We start from the raw sequence: 17,815 nt of genomic DNA, 5'->3' as shown, positions 1-17,815 counted from the left end.
GTCTGGCGGGAGGCAGAGCCCCACCCGGCCTCGGCGGGCACCCCCCTTAGTGTCTCAGACATTGTTGGCTCCAACGTCGCCTTAAAGGGGCAGCCACATGGATGAACTGAACTCTTAAAGAGACAGGAGGATCGATTGGTCTGAAATCCTTAAAGAGAGAGGTAAGCGTCTTGCTTGGCGTGGCTGTGCTTTCAGGGTTACCGTCCCTTCTGGGGAGGCCCCGGTGTCTCGGGAGTCCAGAACTTTCAGTGGGAGGGATGGGGAAGGGAAGGAAAGGGGGTGATTCCTCTCGAGGGGGTGAGGTACCAGCCAGGGGCGGGGCTTCTGGACCTCGGGGGAGCGGGAAACATGGGGGGGGGGGGGGCGGAGCCTCCAGACTTGCGTGGGGCCGTGTGAGCTGAGGGATAGGGCCTGTGGATCCAACCAGACAGGTAGCTGTCCTGGAGGATTTCATCTAAGGTGACCAGACGTCCCGCTTTTGGCGGGACAGCCCCGAATTCTTTTTTTTTATAATATATTTTATTGATTTTTTACAGAGAGGAAGAGAGAGGGATAGAGAGTTAGAAACATCGATGAGAGAGAATCATCGATCAGCTGCCTCTTGCACACCCCGTACTGGGGATGTACCCGCAACCAAGGTACATGCCCTTGACCGGAATCGAACCCGGGACCTTTCAGTCCGCAGGCCGACGCTCTATCCACTGAGCAAACCGGTTTCGGCGACAGCCCCGAATTCTAAATGTGACCGCGTCCCGGGGCGTTTTAAAAAAGTCCTGATTTTTAAAATTTTTTAAATCGGGACTTTTTGTAAAACGCCGCCGGGACGCGGACACATTCTTAGAAATCGGGACGTCTGGTCACCTTAAGGAGCGCATTCCCGAAGGCGCTGGGGAAGGGAGAGGGAGAAGCCCAGAGCTCCTTCCCGAACCCCGGGCGCCTGTAAACAGCAGCACGTGGGCCCACCTTTGGGGGACGCGTCCACGCCCCCCACCCCCACCCCGGCTGCGGCTGCCTCCCGCGGGGCGGCGGGCAGAGCAGCGAGACAGCGGCGAGACAGGGTGACCCAGCCGCATTCCTGGCCGGTGTGTCAGCGCTGCGGCCCGCCCCCTCTGCCTGCCGCGACTTCGGATCCTGGCCCGCATTGGGGTGCCCCTCTCTTTTCAGGGGGCGAGCGGCTCCCCGGAGCGGAGGGAGGGTCCGCGGACGCGTCCCCTCCGCCGGGGACCCCCAGACGGGTCCCGCGCGCGGGGTAGAGCGGAGACTCCGGGGCGTCGCCCCTGCGGGCGCCGGGACTACAATTCCCAGAAGACCCCGCGGGGAAGACCCCAGTGGACGCCGCTGGGGACCGTAGTCCCAGCCGGGGGCGGTTGCTGGGATATCTCGTAAGATCCAGTCCATCCCCCCACCCCACCCCCACCCCCTTTTTTTTTTTTTTTTTAATAGGTTTTATTGACTTTTTACAGAGAGGAAGGGAGAGGGATTAGAGAATCAGAAACATCCAGGAGAGAGAAACATCGATCAGCTGCCTCCTGCACACCCCCTACTGGGGATGTGCCCGCGGCCAAGATACATGCCCCCCCCCCTTTTTTTTTTTTTTTTTTTTGGAAGGATACTCCCTAATGGGAAAACCTCTTTTTAAAAAAATATATTTTATTGATTTTGTACAGAGAGGAAGGGAGAGAGATAGTTAGAAACATCGATGGGAGAGAGTCATCGATCAGCTGCCTCTTGCACACCCCCCACTGATGACATGCCCTTGACCGGAATGGAACCTGGGACCCTTGAGTCCGCAGGCCGACGCTCTATCCACTGAGCCACACCGGCCAGGGCCAGTCTGCCCTTTTTACCGACGGGGAGACTGAGGCTCAGGAACTCGAGGGGATCCTATTTGGGGAGACCTCCTTTCGCTCTAGGGATAGGGCGTAGTCTCCCCCAGTCTGTAACCTTCCCTCCCTCTGGCAGTGTCCTAACCGCTCAAGAAGGGGGACCCTGAGCTTGGAGGGGCGGGGCAGGGATTCGGGGGTCCGTCTTCCGCGGCCGCCGGGACGTGGACGTGTGGCCTCCGTTTCCTCGGCCAGGTCTTTCTGGGCTCCTGGGCCTCGCCCTTCCTGCCTGTGCAATGGACTTCGGATGCCTCTGAACGGGAACGGCTCGGCCCGCGCCCCGCTCCTCCGGGACTACAAGTCCCAAGGTGCTCGAGGCGACCCCGGCTCCCGCTCCCCTCCCCTCGGGGACCCGCCTCCCTCCAGCCCGAGTCACGTTGTCCAACCTGTTCCCGGAGCCCGCCCCGCCCTCCGCTCCCGCCGCCGGAGCCGAAGCCGGAGGAAGACCCCTGGCGCCGGGATCGGCCCCTGACCCGTGAGTTCCGCCTCCCCCGGGGCCGGCGGCTCCAGAGGGGCCGGCCCCGCGCCCCCGGGGGGCCTGGGCGGGGAGCCGGACGCCGGGTCCCAGCGCGGAATTGGGGTGCGCTGACGCAGGGTCCTGGAGGGAGAGAGCTTGGATACTGGGTTTGCTGGCCGAAGGCGGGGGGCCGGGGAGCCTGAGTCCTTGGAATTTAGGACTCGGACGCCGTGGCCCGGGGGTTACGTTGGAGCTGGGACTCCTGAGTCCCTCGAATTGCGGGCTCTCGGAACCCCGAGTCTTGAGTGGAGTTGGGGAAGCGGGTGCCTGAATCCGGGGCCAGAAATGGGAGGCCCGCGCGGCTGGGGCTCCGGGATGGGAGGCCATCCCACCCGCTCCTGCTGCCCTCTCCGCCCAGCCTGTCGGAGAAGACTTGGGGCGGGGAGGGGGCAGTGGAGCCCCGGTTCCTGAAACGGAGCGAGACCAATACCCGGGGGTCCCTCCGGAGGCCGTGTGGCGCTCCCCAAGCTCCCCGGCTCTGGAGTGGGGGCTGGGGTGGGAGGGCCGGGGCAGTTCTCCAAACTCCCCGGTGCCGCTGCGCGATCCCCAACATGTCATTAGCCGAGGCGTCAGACCTGCCTAACCAGAGAGGGACCTCCGCCCAAGGGCGCCCCCTGGCGCGGGCGTGGTGCCTCCGATTGCCCCATGGAGGTGGGAAACCACTGGGGTTTGCAGAGGGCGGGCGTTCTAGGTAGAACCCAGGGCAGAATTCCAGAAGGTGGGGTTGGAGTCTGGGAGGCTTGCGGAGCTGGGCACCACACAGTCTTTACACAGAGAAGATGGGGGGGGGGGGGGGGCGGGCACCAAGCTCAGAGGTCAGAGTGGAGGGGAAACCAAGATTTGGCATCTTCCCCCCCCCCCCCCCCCCCGCAGCTCTCTGGGGTGCAGAATTCCTTGCACTCCCACGGGTTTTCTAACTAACCTTTCCCCTCCCAGGGCTCCCGGCCCTGACCCTGAGGTGAGAATTGTCACCTCCGCCCCCATCTGTCTGACCTGAGGTAGCGTGGGAGATAAGGGAGGGGTAGAGGCTAATTCTGGAGGTGTGTGTCTGTCCTGGAAGCAGGGGGCAAGGGGGAGGGGAGGGCAGGGCCCCGAACGTCCCTCCGTCCGTCTCCCCTTCTCTCCACCCACACGTGTCATGGGAAAGGATTAAACGAGGGGGTGGGGAGGCAAGGAGCTCCGGTGAGAGAGGGAAGAACTTCCTCAAAGTTTCGGCTTGAAGGGCGTTTGGGTACAGCCTGTGATGACATTAAAAATAATAGGCATGGCTGCCAAGACGGACCTCACCGCATGCCAGGCTCCGGGCTGGCAGGCCGGCCGGACGGCTCCCATTGTCTCCGGCAACTGTTCCAAGGTGTCGCTTCCAGTGAGGTTTGCTGACCCCACCCCGGGGAAACGGGCCGGAGAGCAGGCACAGCCCGCACCCTGGGCTTCCGCCGCCTTCTCTCCGGAACCTTCCAGGGCTCCTCTGTGCTTAAACCATGGTGGATGACCCCTGGCCAGAACTCAGGAATGTACATGGAGAGTTCAGAGCTCAGGAAGTGAAGACGCCAGTGGCTCAAAGGCAGGGTTTTTAGAATCTCAGAGAGAGTGGAAGGGGAAATTACTTTGGGTATTAAGCCCTCACTCTATGCCAGACCCTGTGGTATCTTAGTGAGAAGCAAAGGAAGACCGGGACGAAGAATCCTATATGTTTGAACTTTATTTGGTGCCCGGCACTGTTCTGAACGCTGTTTCAAACACATAAGTTATATCTCTCAAACCTCTCACCCCTGTACGGTGGAGGTTTTCATCGCCCCATTATACACACGGGAAAACTGAGACACGGAGAAGCTAAATAGCTGGTAGTCCAAGGAAGAGGCTTAGAGAGGGTAAGGTCCCAGCCCAGCTGTCCCCAGAGGGGGGTACCCGGTCCCAGAGAGGGTGGGGCTTCTCCTAGCGTCCGTCTGTCCACACGCCTGGCGCCCTGACGCTCTGGCGCTCTGGCATGGTTTCTACCAACGATGATTCCTCTGGGACGACCCCACCCCCACCCCACCTCCTGCCTGGATTCTTAACCCAGAGAACATGGTAGGAGTGCAGAGGAGGGAGCCTGGGAAAGAGAGCTGGGGGCAGAGGGCAGGGGAGAAGCGGGAGCTCGGGTCGGAGTGTACCTGGGGGTGAAGGGCTGGGGCCTGGGAGCAGAGGCCCCGCCCGCCCCGCTCCTCCGCCCGGGAGGCGCTGCACCTGCCCAGACCCGCGCCGCATTCCCGGGGCCTGAGCTCAGGTGCTGTCCGCCCGCCGGGCTGCGGTCGGGCGTGGCTCGGAGCGCCCCCTGGCGGTCCCGACGCTCCCTCCGCCCGCACCAGCCCCGGGTCGGGGGCCCCACGCCCAGCGTCGGCATTTCCTCTGAACCAGAGGATGTCAGCGTGGGATCTGAGCGTCTTAGAAATTTGGAAATCATGAGATCCCCAAAAGAACCGCTCGCTGCCAAAATGCTGGCACAGGAGGCTGCGTAGAATGGTTCCATGTTTATATTTTAACAGACGCAGGGTGTTTCCTGTGTCTCTAAGATTCTAAAAGACCAGGTTCGACCCCTGTAAGTCTCTCCTGCCTGCGGCCTCAGTTCGCAGAGCCCTAGCTCCTCTCGCACCTTCTGGCCGGTGGGGTCCCCACAGCAGTCCTCTGAGGGCGGCTGCTGTTCCTCCTCATTTTACGGATCAGGAAACCGAGGCACTTGCCAGGGTCCTGGGATAGCCAAATTGGAGAATTCTAGAATGTTCCAAAGATAGCATCTTGGACTTAGAACTTTGGAACAATAGACTCTCCAGCTGAGGGTTTGGGGCTCTGTGGACAATCTCAAGGTCCTTACAGTTTCAGAGTCTAGGCCTCTGAGAGACTAAGAGGCCCCTCGGCACAGCTGACTTACCTCCTCCCCTCGTTATTGGGGAAACTGAGGCCCAAAGTGTGGAGGGGGACTCGTTGCCCAAGGTTATACACTCCCAACACACCCGTCCGAGCCACCAGCTCCAGCAGGTTCTGTCCTGAGGCTTTCAGACGGAGGCCCGGATGGCATGCCCCAGCCCGCCCGCTGCCCACGCCGAGCTAAGCTGTTGGTGAAGCCTGGGGAAGTGGCAGAGCTGGTGGGCGTGGCAGCTGCTGTGGGATGGCGATAGTGCTGGCCTGACTGGTTCCTGGTGGCCTGGCGCCCATCCACTGGGCTAATGACCACAGCAGCCCAGCCACCACCCCTCCCCCCCACCCCCGGTCTTCCTGTTGACACTGGGTCCCTATGTGCTAGGTCTCCTCTGGGTGGGGACTCTGAGGAAATGAAGCTGAGTGGTCCCTGCCCTCTGGGACCCAAAATAACGAGGTAGATCCGGTGTGGAACGTCGTACATTGGGCTTCTTGGCAGGTGACCTTGAACAAATGTTGCTGGTTTGACAATCACATGAGCTATTGGGTGCAGAGCATTTGGCAAGTTTCTAGGAGGCAGCAGCTCATCGGTACATGGTTGTTTCATTTTATTATACCACGGAACTAGCACAGGTCCTCGCACACACGAGGCAGCACAATTATCATTCTTGTTTGTTTTTAAACAGAGAGGAAGAGAGAAACGCTGATTTGTTGTTCCACTTGTTTATGCATTCACTGGTTGATTCTTTTTTTAAAAGTATATTTTCATTGATTTCAGAGAGGAAGGGGGAGAGAGAGAGAAACATCAACGATGAGAGAGAATCTTGACCTGAGTCAAACCAGGAACCCTTCAGTCCCAGCCCAGCGCTCCATCCACTGAGCCAAACCAGCCAGGGCTCACTGGTTGATTCTTGTTGTGTCCTGACTGGGGAGCGAATCCCCAACCTTGGCATATGGGAACCATGCTCTAACCAACTGAGCTACCTGGTTGGGGCCAGCGAACCCCAAGATTGAGGGTTTGCTCCCCAGACAGAGCACATACCAGGATCAACCAGTGGGTGGGTGGAGCAACAGGTAGATGTTTTTTTCCTCTCAAAAGCAATACATTAAACATTTTAAAAGCTCTAATAGGTCTGGCTCAGTGGATAGAGCGTCAGCCTTCGGACCGAAGGGTCCCAGGTTTGATTCCAGTCAAGGGCATGTTCCTTGGTTGTGGGCACATCCCCAGAAGGGGGTGTGCAGGAGGCAGCTGATCGAGGTCTCATCGATGTTTCTGTCTATCCCTCTCACTTCTTCTCTGTAAGAAAATCAATAAAATATATATATATTTTTAATTTAAAAATGTCCTCAGCATCTAGCATACTGTTTCCTGGTCCCTAGTTAGGTATTCAGTAATTAATACTTATTCTTTTTGATGTTGTTATTTATTATTATTATATTGACTTTGAGAGAGAGAGAGAGAAACATCGGTTTGTTGTTTCACTCGTTCACGTGTTCAGCAGCTGACTCTCGTATTGTGCCCTCACCAGGGAGGGAACTCACAGCCTGGGTGGATCAGGATGATGCTCTAACTAACTCAGACACGCAACCAGGGCTTGGTGGCTATGTTATTGCATTCTCTCTTCACTGTAATGCCTGGCACATAGTAGGTGGTCAACGGATCGATTGTCGGAAGGAATTACTCAGATCTTTTTTAAAAATATATCTTATTGATTTTTTTACAGAGAAGAAGGGAGAGGGATAGAGTTAGAAAACATCGATGAGCGAGAAACATCGATCAGCTGCCTCCTGGGCATGTGCCTGCCACCAACATGCCCTTGACAGGAATCGAACCTGGGACCCTTGAGTCCGCAGGCCGACGCTCTATCCACTGAGCCAAACGGATCAGGGCAATCCAAATCTTATTAGGGCTGAAATAGAGAGATGGACAGAGTCATGTAGAGTTCATTGCCCTGCGCCTCCCCGGAGGTTTTGAAGGAGCTGGCATTTTCCAGCGGGAGAGCAGAGGGGTTCGGTGCTTCCAGGGGAAAGAGCTGGCAAAGCCCCGGCTTCCCTGCAGGCGGCGGGGTTGGGGGTTCGGACGGGCGGTGTCTGAGAACCTCCCCGCTCCCCGCCGCAGGCGTCCCGCTCCGGCCGGCACCATGGACAGCGAGGCGTTCCAGAGCTCGGGGGACCTCCTGGACCTGAACTTCCAGTGTGAGCTGGGGGAGGGGGCGGGCCGGGGGGCGGGCCGGGGCCCCTGCTCGGAGGGCCGGGTCCTCACCGCCGCCCCCGCCCGCCCGCCCAGCTCTGGCCATGAGGCACATGGACCTGAAGCAGATGGAGCTGGACACGGCGGCGGCCAAGGTGGACGAACTGACCAAGCAGCTGGAGTCGCTGTGGTCAGACTCGCCGACGCCACCGGGCTCTCAGGCCGGAGCCCCCGCGAGGGTGAGCCCGCTGGCCGGTTCCCCACCCTAATCCCCCACCCCCACCCCAAGCCCGCTGCTTTCCGCAGGGAGTTCAGGCCAGGCTGCTGGGGCGGCTGGGGGGGGGGGGGAGGAGGCTCTTGCCACTTTAAAAGGGACCCGGGGACCCTGCCAGGACCCGTGGAAGAAAGGGGGCATCTTTCTTTTTTTTAAATATATTTTATTGATTTCTTACAGAGAGGAAGAGAGAGGGATAGAGAGTTAGAAACATCGATGAGAGAGAATCATCGGATCAGCTGCCTCCTGCACCACCCCTACTGGGGATGTGCCCGCAACCAAGGTACATGCCCTTGACCGGAATTGAACCTGGGACCCTTGAGTCCGTAGGCTGACGCTCTATCCACTGAGCCAAACCGGCTTCGGCAAAGGGGCCTCTTTCTAAGGGGCTCAGAGCGCTGCATGGACCGGCCTGAGCCCTGGTCTCCAGCCCTCTCTCTCCCCACGCGCTCCCCCGGGCTCTGTGCCTGAGTCTCCAGCCCCGGTCCAACCTCCTGGGGTTGGTTTTCGATGATCCCCGTTGCCCTCCCCCCAGCCCTCTCGTAATGTCTGACCCCTCGACGGCCCGGTCTCTCCCCAGCTGCCCCGGTACAGCTCCAGCCCGGTCCCAGAGCCCTTCGGCAGCCGCGGGTCCCCCCGGAAGGCGCCCGGCGACGGCGCGGACTCCCCGTTCGGACGCTCGGAGAGCGCCCCGGCGCTGCTCCCCTACAGCTCGCTGTCCCCCAAGGGCCGGCCGTCGTCGCCGCGCACCTCGCTCTACCTGCAGCCCGACGCCTACGGCGGCCTGGACCGCGCGCCCTCGCCCCGGCCCCGCGCCTACGACGGCGGCGCCGGCGGCTCCCTGGGCCGTGCGCCGTCCCCGCGGCCCGGCCCCGGCCCGCTCCGCCAGCAGGGCGCCCCGACGCCCTTCGACCTGCTGGCCCGCGCCAGCTCCCCGCGCGGCAGCCCCCTGGCCGAGGGCCCGCAGGCCTTCTTCCCGGAGCGCGGGCCCTCGCCGCGCCCCGCCGCCTACGACCCCCCGGCCGCCTTCGGGCTCCCCCTGCAGGGCGCGGGCGGCAGCGCCTTCGCCCCGCCGCTGCGAGCGCAAGGTGCGCGCGGGCCCGGCGGACCCCGGGGGTGGGAGTGGGGGGTGCGGGACCTGGGACCAACCTCCTCCCGCATCCTCATTCGCCACCCCCCCCCCTCAGACGACCTGATGCTGCGCCGGCGGCCCCCCAAAGCCTGGAACGAGTCGGACCTGGACGTGGCGTACGAGAAGAAGTCTTCGCACGCCGTTAGCTACGAACGTCAGTGATGGGAAGCCGGGGGAGGGCGGCATGGGGGGCATGTGGGAGCCGGAGAGGCGGGCCCCAGACCCTAACGACCCCCCCCCCCCCGCAGGCCTGGACGCCTTCGGGAGGCCCTCCTCCCCGGGCCTGCAGCTGTTACCCTGGAGGGAGAGCAGCCTGGACGGGCTGGGCGCCGCCGGCAAGGTGAGGGGCCGGAGGGGCTTGGGAGGGGCTGTCGGGCAAGGGCCAGGGGCGGGGTCAGGGCTAGTCTCCCCCTCCAGGCTGTGCCCCGCCCCCGTTTTCTGTGCCCTTCCCTCAAGCTCTTCCTTCTTCATCCTGCATTTCCCATCCTTCCCTGTCCCCTTTCCCTCGCTTTCTCCGGCTTCCCTCACCTCCTTCTCTCCCTTCTCATCTTTTGCTCCCCCTCCCCACCCCAACCTTCCCTTCCCTCATCTTCCTCCCACCTGAGCCCCTCTCCTTCCCTCCTCCCCCCTTTCTCCCCAGGACAACCTCACCAGCGCCACCCTGCCCCGCAATTACAAGGTCTCCCCTCTGGCCAATGACAGGCGCTCTGACGTGGGCAGCTACCGCCGGTCGCTGGGCTCCGCGGGGCCATCGGGCACTTTGCCGCGAAGCTGGCAGCCCGTCAGCCGCATCCCCATGCCTCCTTCCAACCCCCAGCCCCGGGGCGCCCCCCGCCATCGCCCCATCCCCCTCAGCATGATCTTTAAGCTGCAGAACGCCTTCTGGGAGCACGGGGCCAGCAGAGCCACGTTCCCTGGCTCCCCCATCTTCTCCCGACCTCCGCAGCCCAAGCTGCCTCCCCAGCCCCAAGCACCTCCCCAGCCCCAGCTGCTACCCCAGACCCAGCCCCAGCCCCAGGTGCCCCCACAGCCCCAGTCACAGCCACAATCCCAGCCTGGCCTCCAGCTCCAACACCCCGCCCCAATGCCCCAGTTCCCCCAACAGACTTGGAGTGAAGGTGAGTCAGCCATGCGGGTCCCAGAGGGCGTGGTGAAGGGAGGTCCAGTGGCTGGGGACCAGACCAGCAGAGGTGCCATCGCGGCCCAACACCTGCAGAGAGCAAGGCCAGATAAGCTGGGGATTTACGGGGGAGCGAGGGACGGACAGTAGGATGGTTAAACATGGACTCGAGTCAGACTGCCGGGCTCCATGCTGAGCGTCTGAGCAGGTCACTCCACCTCTCTGAATCTCCGTTTCCTTGAGCGTAAAGGGAGATGATAGAACCCGACTTACTTAAAATAGGGCCCAATGTATAGTCATCTCACAGCTATCTTATTTTTTATGGTAATTATTAATGTTTTGTGGGGTGAGACCAGTGCAGGGCCCGGAGTTGGGTAGACTGGGTTTTGAGCCTCTCTCTCCCTCTCTGATGCTGTGAGATGCAGGATAAATTAGCTAACCTATCTGAGCTTCTCTTGTCTCATGTGTGAAGAGAGATGGATAATACCTATTGCACACGTTCCATTGGGAATTCGGTGTATTATAATAGTAATGTGTATAAAGTGATCTTTATTATTTCTACCTGTTTTTAACGCTCTGGTGGAGAGGAATCAGGCAGCCAGAGAGACTGGCAAGGCCAGGATTCTAGTCCCAGCAGGAGTTTTCTCCTCACATGCTGGAGGAGAAGCACTTAGATTCTTTTTTCTTTAAAATATATATATATATTATTGATTTCATACAGAAAGGAAGAGAAAGGGACAGAGTTAGAAACATCGATGAGAGAGAATCATCGATCAGCTGCCTCCTGTACACCCCCTACTGGGGATGTGCCCGCAACCAAGGTACATGCCCTTGACTGGAATCGAACCTGGGACCTTTCAGTCCGCAGGCCGACGCTCTATCCACTGAGCCAAACCGGTTTTGGCAACACTTAGATTCTTACAACTTCAAGTCTATCACGATGGCAGGAGTACGGAGTCAGAACTGAGGTTGTCACTGGGCAGCTGGTTTGCTGCCTCTGAGGCTGAGTTTCCCTTTCTATGAAGGAGGTGATAATAAGGATAGTGAGGTGAGAGTTCAACCAGACAGGCGTGTTGCAGCACCAGCCACATGCTAAGTGCTTGACAGAGGAAAATGGCACGCAGCCCAGGGACAGTGTCGCCCAGAGAGCGAGAACTGCCCTGAGGCCACACAGCGAATTGCAGGTTTTGGAGGCTGTGGGGCGGGAGTCTTGGGGGTCTCCTGAGAACCCCTCTGATCTGCCTCTGTTCCTTCTAGGCACCCCCAAAGCCCCTGCTGAGCTGGAGCCCGAACCAGAGCTGGAGGGGCTGCTGGCTCCGGTGCTGGAGGCCGGCGACGCAGATGAAGGCCCTGTAACTCGGCCCCTCAGCCCCACGCGGCTGCAGCCAGCACTGCCCCCCGAGGCACAGTCGGTGCCCGAGCTGGAGGAGGTGGCGCGGGTGCTGGCCGAGATTCCTCGTCCCCTCAAACGAAGGGGCTCCATGGAACAGAGCCCCGCTGTAGCCCTGCCCCCCACCCACAAGAAGCAGTACCAGCAGATCATCAGCCGCCTCTTCCATCGTCATGGGGGGCCTGGGGGCCCTGAGCCTGAGCTGTCCGCCATCTCTGAGGGATCTGAGGCCAGGGCAGGCCCCCCTGCTCCTGCCCCGCCAGCTCCCCTACCGCCTCCGGCCCCGCCCCAGAGCAGCCCACCAGAGCAGCTGCAGAGCATGGTAAGTGATGGAGGAGGAAAGTGAGGCATATTAGCACCTGGGAGGTGCCCCTTCCCTTTTAGAGCAGAACTTGGGAATTGGGCCCACCACGTCTGCCGCATCCCATTGGCTAGGAACCCAGGTGCAAGGGAGGCTGGGAAATGTAGTTTTTAACCCTAGTGTGCCCATGTTCAAAAGAAAGGAAGAACACTTGGAGAGACAACCCAGTCTCTCCCGGTTCCTCTCCAATACATCCCCACCAGGCCAGAGCATCCTTTCAGGAATCCTGGAGTTTTGTTTGTGTTTTTTTATTTTTTTTATTGATTTTAGAGAGAAACATTGATTTGTTGTTCCACCTATTTATGCATTCCTTGGTTGATTCTTTTTTTTTTTTTTTTTTTAAGAAGGAAGGCTGTCAAGTTTGTTTATTTACTTTTAAGATATTTTTATTGATTTCAGAGAGGAAGGGAGAGGGAGAGAGAAATAGAAACATCAATGATGAGAGAGGATCATTGATAGGCTGCCTCCTGCACACCCCCCACTGGGGATGTGCCCACAACCAAGGTACATGCCCTTGACCGGAATCGAACCTGGGACCCTTCAGTCCGAAGACCGACGCTCTACCACTGAGCCAAACCGGCTTCGGCTACTGGGAGCTTCTATTCAGATTTCCCAGAGCAAGCCTCTGGTTCCTGGGGCTGTGGCTGCTGTGGTTCAGTGCCCAGCAAGGCTTGCCAGGCTCAGATACCAGTTCCACAGCACCAACCCGCTGTGCAGCCTTAGGCAAGACACTTACCCTCTCTGGGCTTGTCTTCTCTTCTGTAAAATGGGGTGAGGATAATGGTAGGGCTGCTATGAAGATGAACTATATTAACATATTGCTTGGCCCTTGCCTGTGAACTGCTATTACTGCTATTATTTGGCCAGGGGGTGACCTCCTGCTGATCTTGTCTCGTCTTTGCATCATAGCTGGGATTGGGGTGTGTGGTCGCATAAAATAGTCCTGATCGCTCAGAGTGGGGAGATGGAGGGGAACGATCCCCAGAGAAGTGGGGGCACCTCTAAATGCCTACTCCCAGGCCCTCCTGAGGGTGGAGCCAAGAACTGTTGAGGCTTAGGATCTTGGTGTCTTGAAGATGGCCCAGTTGCCTCATTGTGGAATCACAAAATCCTGGCCACAGAGAAACTTGAAGACTCACAGAATGCAGTAATTCAATCCTGGAATCACAATCACAATTCTAGAATCTTATAGCACTGAAGGATTGGAGAATAGGATTTTAGAATTTGGGCCAGGGCTAATTCCTGATTCTTAAAGTCCCTAGAACTGAAAATTAAAGACTTGCCACTTGAATCATAAAATCATAGATTAGTGCACTATATGTTGTTATAGAGATTTATATTTTAAATGAATATTTCCACTAGAAAGGAATACCCAAACACCATTGAAACTTAAGGAAATAGGTAAGACTACAGAGGCCAAAATCAGGCCCACATGGCTCAGTAGTTGAACCTCAACTTATGAACCCTTCGATTCTGGTCAGGGCACATGCCCAGGTTGTGGGCTCCATCCTCAATGGGGGCCATGCAGGAGGCAGCCGATAGATGATTCTCATCATTGATGTTTCTATCTCTCTCCCTCTCCTTTTCTCTCTGAAATCAATAAAAAATATATTTTTAGCCCTAATCAGTTTGGCTCAGTGGAAAGAGTACGGGCCTGTGGACTGAAAGGTCCCAGGTTCTATTCCGGTCAAGGGCATGGACCTGGGTTGCGAGCACATCCCTGTAGGAGGTGTGCAAGAGACAGCTGATTGATATTTCTCTCTGATCGATGTTTCTAACTCTCTATCCTTCCTTCGCCTCTGTAAAAAATCAATTATATATATATAATTTTTTTTTTTTAAAGAGACCCCAGAATCACAGCGCTCAGAGAGAACTCTGACTTAACATTTTGAGCATTTCCTTCCCAATCTTTTGGAAGTCACTGACGCCCCCACCCTGTCGCCCAGGAGATGCGCTCGGTGCTGCGGAAGGCAGGCTCTCCGCGCAAGGCGCGCCGCGCGCGGCTCAACCCGCTGGTGCTGCTGCTGGACGCGGCGCTGACCGGGGAGCTGGACGTGGTGCAGCAGGCGGTGAAGGAGGTGAGCGGCGGGGCGCGGGGCGGCGGGGCGCGGGGCGGCGGGGCCGCGGAGGCGCGGACTGAGCCTGGCTCTCTGGGCGCCCAGATGAACGACCCGAGCCAGCCCAACGAGGAGGGCATCACCGCCCTGCACAACGCCATCTGCGGCGCCAACTACCCCATCGTGGACTTCCTCATCGCGGCCGGCGCCAACGTCAACTCCCCCGACAGCCACGGCTGGTGAGCGGGGCCGCGGGGGCCGGGGCGGGGGCGGCGGCGGCCGGGGGCCGGGCGGAGCGGGCGGCCGCTCACCCGCCTCCCCGCCCAGGACCCCGCTGCACTGCGCCGCCTCCTGCAACGACACGGCCATCTGCACGGCGCTGGTGCAGCACGGCGCGGCCATCTTCGCCACCACGCTCAGCGACGGCGCCACCGCCATCGAGAAGTGCGACCCCTACCGGGAGGGCTACGCCGACTGCGCCACGTACCTGGCAGGTGCGAGGCGGGGCGGGGCCTGCGGCGGGCAGGTGGGCGGGGCCTTCTGGTGGGCGGGGCCTGCTTTGTGGGCTGGTGGGCGGAGCCGCCTCGGAAGGGGGAAGGGAACGGGGGCAGGGGGGGGGCCGCAGATGCCACGCACACTGGTCAGAGAGAGGACTTGGGGTCTGTCCCAGCCATGTAGCTCAGGCAGCTTAAGAGGGGCCGCAGGGTGAGCCTCCCGCACAGGTGCAAGCAGGGGGTGGGAGGCCGAGGGTGCTACCTGGGAGGGAGAGGGGTACCGTGGGGGCTGTGTCTTGCCAGTTGGACTCCATTGGGGAGAAAAGTGGTCGTAGGAATTGCGGAGTTCATCTGCTTTCTCACGGAGGGGGGAGGAGGGGCTGGACTTTCAAACTCTACCATCTCCCTGGCATAGAGGGGGCCGGGCAGGTGGCACCCGTGGGAGATACAGCGCACACAGCTGGTGGGTGAGCAGCCACGGCTCCTGCAGAGGGGCTTGGGGACTCCTCCACTGGTAGGGAGAGAGGAGACTGTGCCATGTCCCTCCAGGAGGGGGGCGCCTCACCTCACCTCACCGGGTACGGGAAGAACTGGGCAGGCTGGACCCCGGGGTGTGCACACGCACCTGGAGGGGCATAGGGCAGGATTAGGAACTTAACCGATGGGTAAGGCAGGCTGGAGGACGGGGCTGGGACTGGGCGTTTAGGAGAGGAGCCTCGAGGGCGAGGCAAGCCAGCTGTGCCAACTGTGCCTGCTGTGTCTGCTGTGTCAGAGGGTGGGTGAGAGCCACGGGCTGTGACATCGGCCCTAGGTGACCGGGCAGAGGGGATCTGACCACTTGTGGGGAAGTAGATGTTCAGCAGAGAGAGGAGGGGCTGTGGCCTCCGGGGAGGGGCTGGGCCATTCACCTTTGTCCTGCCCACCCTGACGGAGCACGGAGAGTTCTGTGAGGGCGGACTGGCCAGCGCACCGGAGGGAGGGGGGGAGAAATTGGAACTCCGCGGCTGCAGCACTGAAGAGGCGGGAGGTGGTGGGCCGCGGGGCGGAGGTGTGGGTGGGCTGTGCCATCCAGAGGGCTTTCTACAGCCTTTTTGGAAACTTCATCACTTAGGGAGGTGGAGCGGTGTGGACTGCACCGTTGGGAGAGGGGAGATGGGACCGCGGAGGGGAAGGCGGAGCAGGGCTGTGCCATGTGAAGGAGCCCTCTGTGGAGACTGTGCCCCTTAAATGGCGAAGGGAGGGAGGAGAGGGACGCAGATGACTCTATCTCTTACTGTCCCGGAGGGATGTATCAGCTGGAAGGGGGGCTCACTGTACAAGAGGCATGGGGGCCTCTGGCCCTGTCTTGGGAGTTGGCCCAGCTTGAGGCACCCCAACGTTCTCCAGTTTTAGAGACTCCCAGTCCTGGCAGCTGACTCCAGCTCAGGTGGCTTCCTCTCTCTCCTCCTCCCCCCCGCCAACCCCCACCCCGAGCTGGGGCAGCACCAACCCCAGGCCTGTGCCTGTCCCGTGTCCCTGAGTGTCCGGCCCCCCGGGCCCCGCCCTCACCGCCCCGCCCGCCCTTCCGGTTGCAGACGTGGAGCAGAGCATGGGGCTGATGCACAACGGCATGGTGTACGCGCTCTGGGACTACAGCGCCGAGTTCGGGGACGAGCTGTCCTTCCGCGAGGGCGAGTCGGTGACGGTGCTGCGCAGGGACGGCCCGGAGGAGACGGACTGGTGGTGGGCCGCGCTGCACGGCCAGGAGGGCTACGTGCCCCGCAACTACTTCGGGGTGAGCCCAAGGGAGACGCTGTGGGGCCTGCTGATGGCTGTTGGGGGGACGGGGAGACCCCACAGGGAAAAGGAGGGCCCATTACAGGGGAGGGGCGGGGTTCAGTAAAGCCCGTCTGGGCCTGGGAAGGTGAGGGAGCCCGGCTAGTAACGGGGTAAGGAACAGCGCTCCCTGGTGGTGCTGCGCGGGGTAGCACCGATCCTGCCTCCCTGGCTATTTGATTGGCTCGTGCTCAGATGGTTTTATTATCGTCCCTTATTATGTTCACTAGAGGCCTGGTGCACGAATTCGTGCACAGGTGGGGTAGGGTGGGCTGCCCCCTGGGGGTGAGGAGCACTATGGGGGGCAGGGCTGGCCAGGGGGAGGGGCCGAGTGCGGTTGGGGGGCTGGTCACACTCAGGCCAAACTCCTGGGTGAGGAGACAATTTGCATATTCCCCTCTTATTATATAGGATGGGAGGCAGAGAGTGTATTTTAGCCAAGGGGAGAGGCGGACAGTGACATTGTCATGCTGGGGCCATAGTTAACGGGTTCTGTTACAGATGGGGAAACTTTCATTGCCCTGAATTGGGCAGGATGAGGAAGAATCCGTTAACAAATCGAGGGAAGCAGTGAGGGAGAGGTCCCACAAGGGTCGTGAAGGAGACCAGGAGGACCCCAGGGTGTCTGGGAGAGGAGATGCTCTTGATTTGGTGGTGGGTGGGGGCGGGTCCCAGCCAGTCAGCCACGGGGCGGGGAGAGGCAGGCGGGGTGGGGGACTCGGAACCTTCCAGGTCACCAAGCAGGCTGCTGACTGGCGGGCTCCGTGCGGTGCCTGACGGTGACAGGGACTCGGAGGCTCCAGAGCAATGGGATGATGGAGACTGTCTCGTGTTTGGGGTGGATGGGCGACTCCCACCAATTGGGGGGGAGTGGGTGCTCCTGGTGTCTGAAGCTCTTGTCTCCCTCAGCTCTTCCCCAGGGTGAAGGCTCAGAGGAGTAAGGTGTAGCCGGAGAGAAGGACGTTTTCGGGGGAGACGGAGGAGGCGGCGTGGCCTTGGCTCAGACCGCGATCGGTTACCGCTGCGCCGCCCCGCACCCCACGCCGGCCGGGGTGGGCTCTCGCCGCCAGCGCTCCGCTCTCCTGGGAGCCCGGGGAGAAGGAGAACCTCAGCCTTACGTTCAGGAACCTGCCTTACCTGCGGGAGGTCCTTGGGGGGCGAGAGAGAGCCCCCCGTCGGCCCAATCAGATTCTGTCCAAAGCGCCCTCCACCCCTAGCTGTCCCTCAAAGCAAGCCAACCCATCACCCCGGTGGGATGGGTCCCCCTCCAGTGGCTTCACCTGGGAGTCACCTCTGCCCCCGTTTCTCCCAGCGGCCTTGGGGGGGACCCGGCGAGGCACCCTGGTCTCTCCACCGGGATGGCTGCACCCTCCCCCCACCCCACCCCCGCACCCGCCAACCGACCAAGTGCCTTCACACAGTGCTGGTTTGATAACAAAATGGGGGCGTTCTTCTTTATAAATAAAGGTAGTTTGCACAGAAATCGGCTTCCTTCTCTCTGGATCCCATTCCGGCTCAATCAGCGATCGTGACTGTCACCGTTTCTGGCAGAGCAGTCTCAAAGTCGCCTCCTTCGGAGCGATGTCCCTCGGGTGGATCCCGTTCTTCCTCTGTCAGCTGCCTCTGCTTTTGTTTTTGGTAGCGCCTTGATCTCTTTTCGTGTTCTTGGTTCTTCTCGAACATCTG

At 60.1% G+C, this 17,815-nt stretch overlaps 1 protein-coding gene across 4 annotated transcripts; it reads left to right on the top strand.

The window, feature by feature from the left end:
* The first annotated feature begins 77 nt into the window (after positions 1–77).
* Positions 78–17,612, top strand: PPP1R13L (protein phosphatase 1 regulatory subunit 13 like). 4 transcript variants are annotated; one of them, XM_084905906.1, is made up of 13 exons: positions 78–167; positions 7,415–7,491; positions 7,583–7,725; positions 8,341–8,848; positions 8,948–9,046; positions 9,141–9,232; positions 9,533–10,010; positions 11,270–11,724; positions 13,710–13,841; positions 13,926–14,059; positions 14,148–14,314; positions 15,889–16,088; positions 17,039–17,612. In XM_084905906.1, exons 2-13 carry the CDS (start codon positions 7,437–7,439, stop codon positions 17,075–17,077), a joined length of 2,502 nt encoding a protein of 833 aa, XP_084762032.1. In that variant the 5' UTR covers positions 78–167; positions 7,415–7,436; the 3' UTR covers positions 17,078–17,612. The 4 variants fall into 4 exon arrangements, with proteins under 4 accessions (XP_084762032.1, XP_084762035.1, XP_084762034.1 ...); XM_084905909.1 differs by lacking the exon at positions 78–167 and adding an exon at positions 2,148–2,358; XM_084905908.1 differs by lacking the exon at positions 78–167 and adding an exon at positions 2,445–2,463.
* Positions 17,613–17,815: the final 203 nt, after the last annotated feature.

Source organism: Pipistrellus hanaki (assembly GCF_964339955.1).
Source record: "Pipistrellus hanaki genome assembly, chromosome: 15".
Taxonomy (NCBI): Eukaryota; Metazoa; Chordata; class Mammalia; order Chiroptera; family Vespertilionidae; genus Pipistrellus; species Pipistrellus hanaki.
The sequence above is the reverse complement of the archived record's forward strand: the minus strand, read 5'-3'. Positions and strand labels throughout refer to the sequence as shown.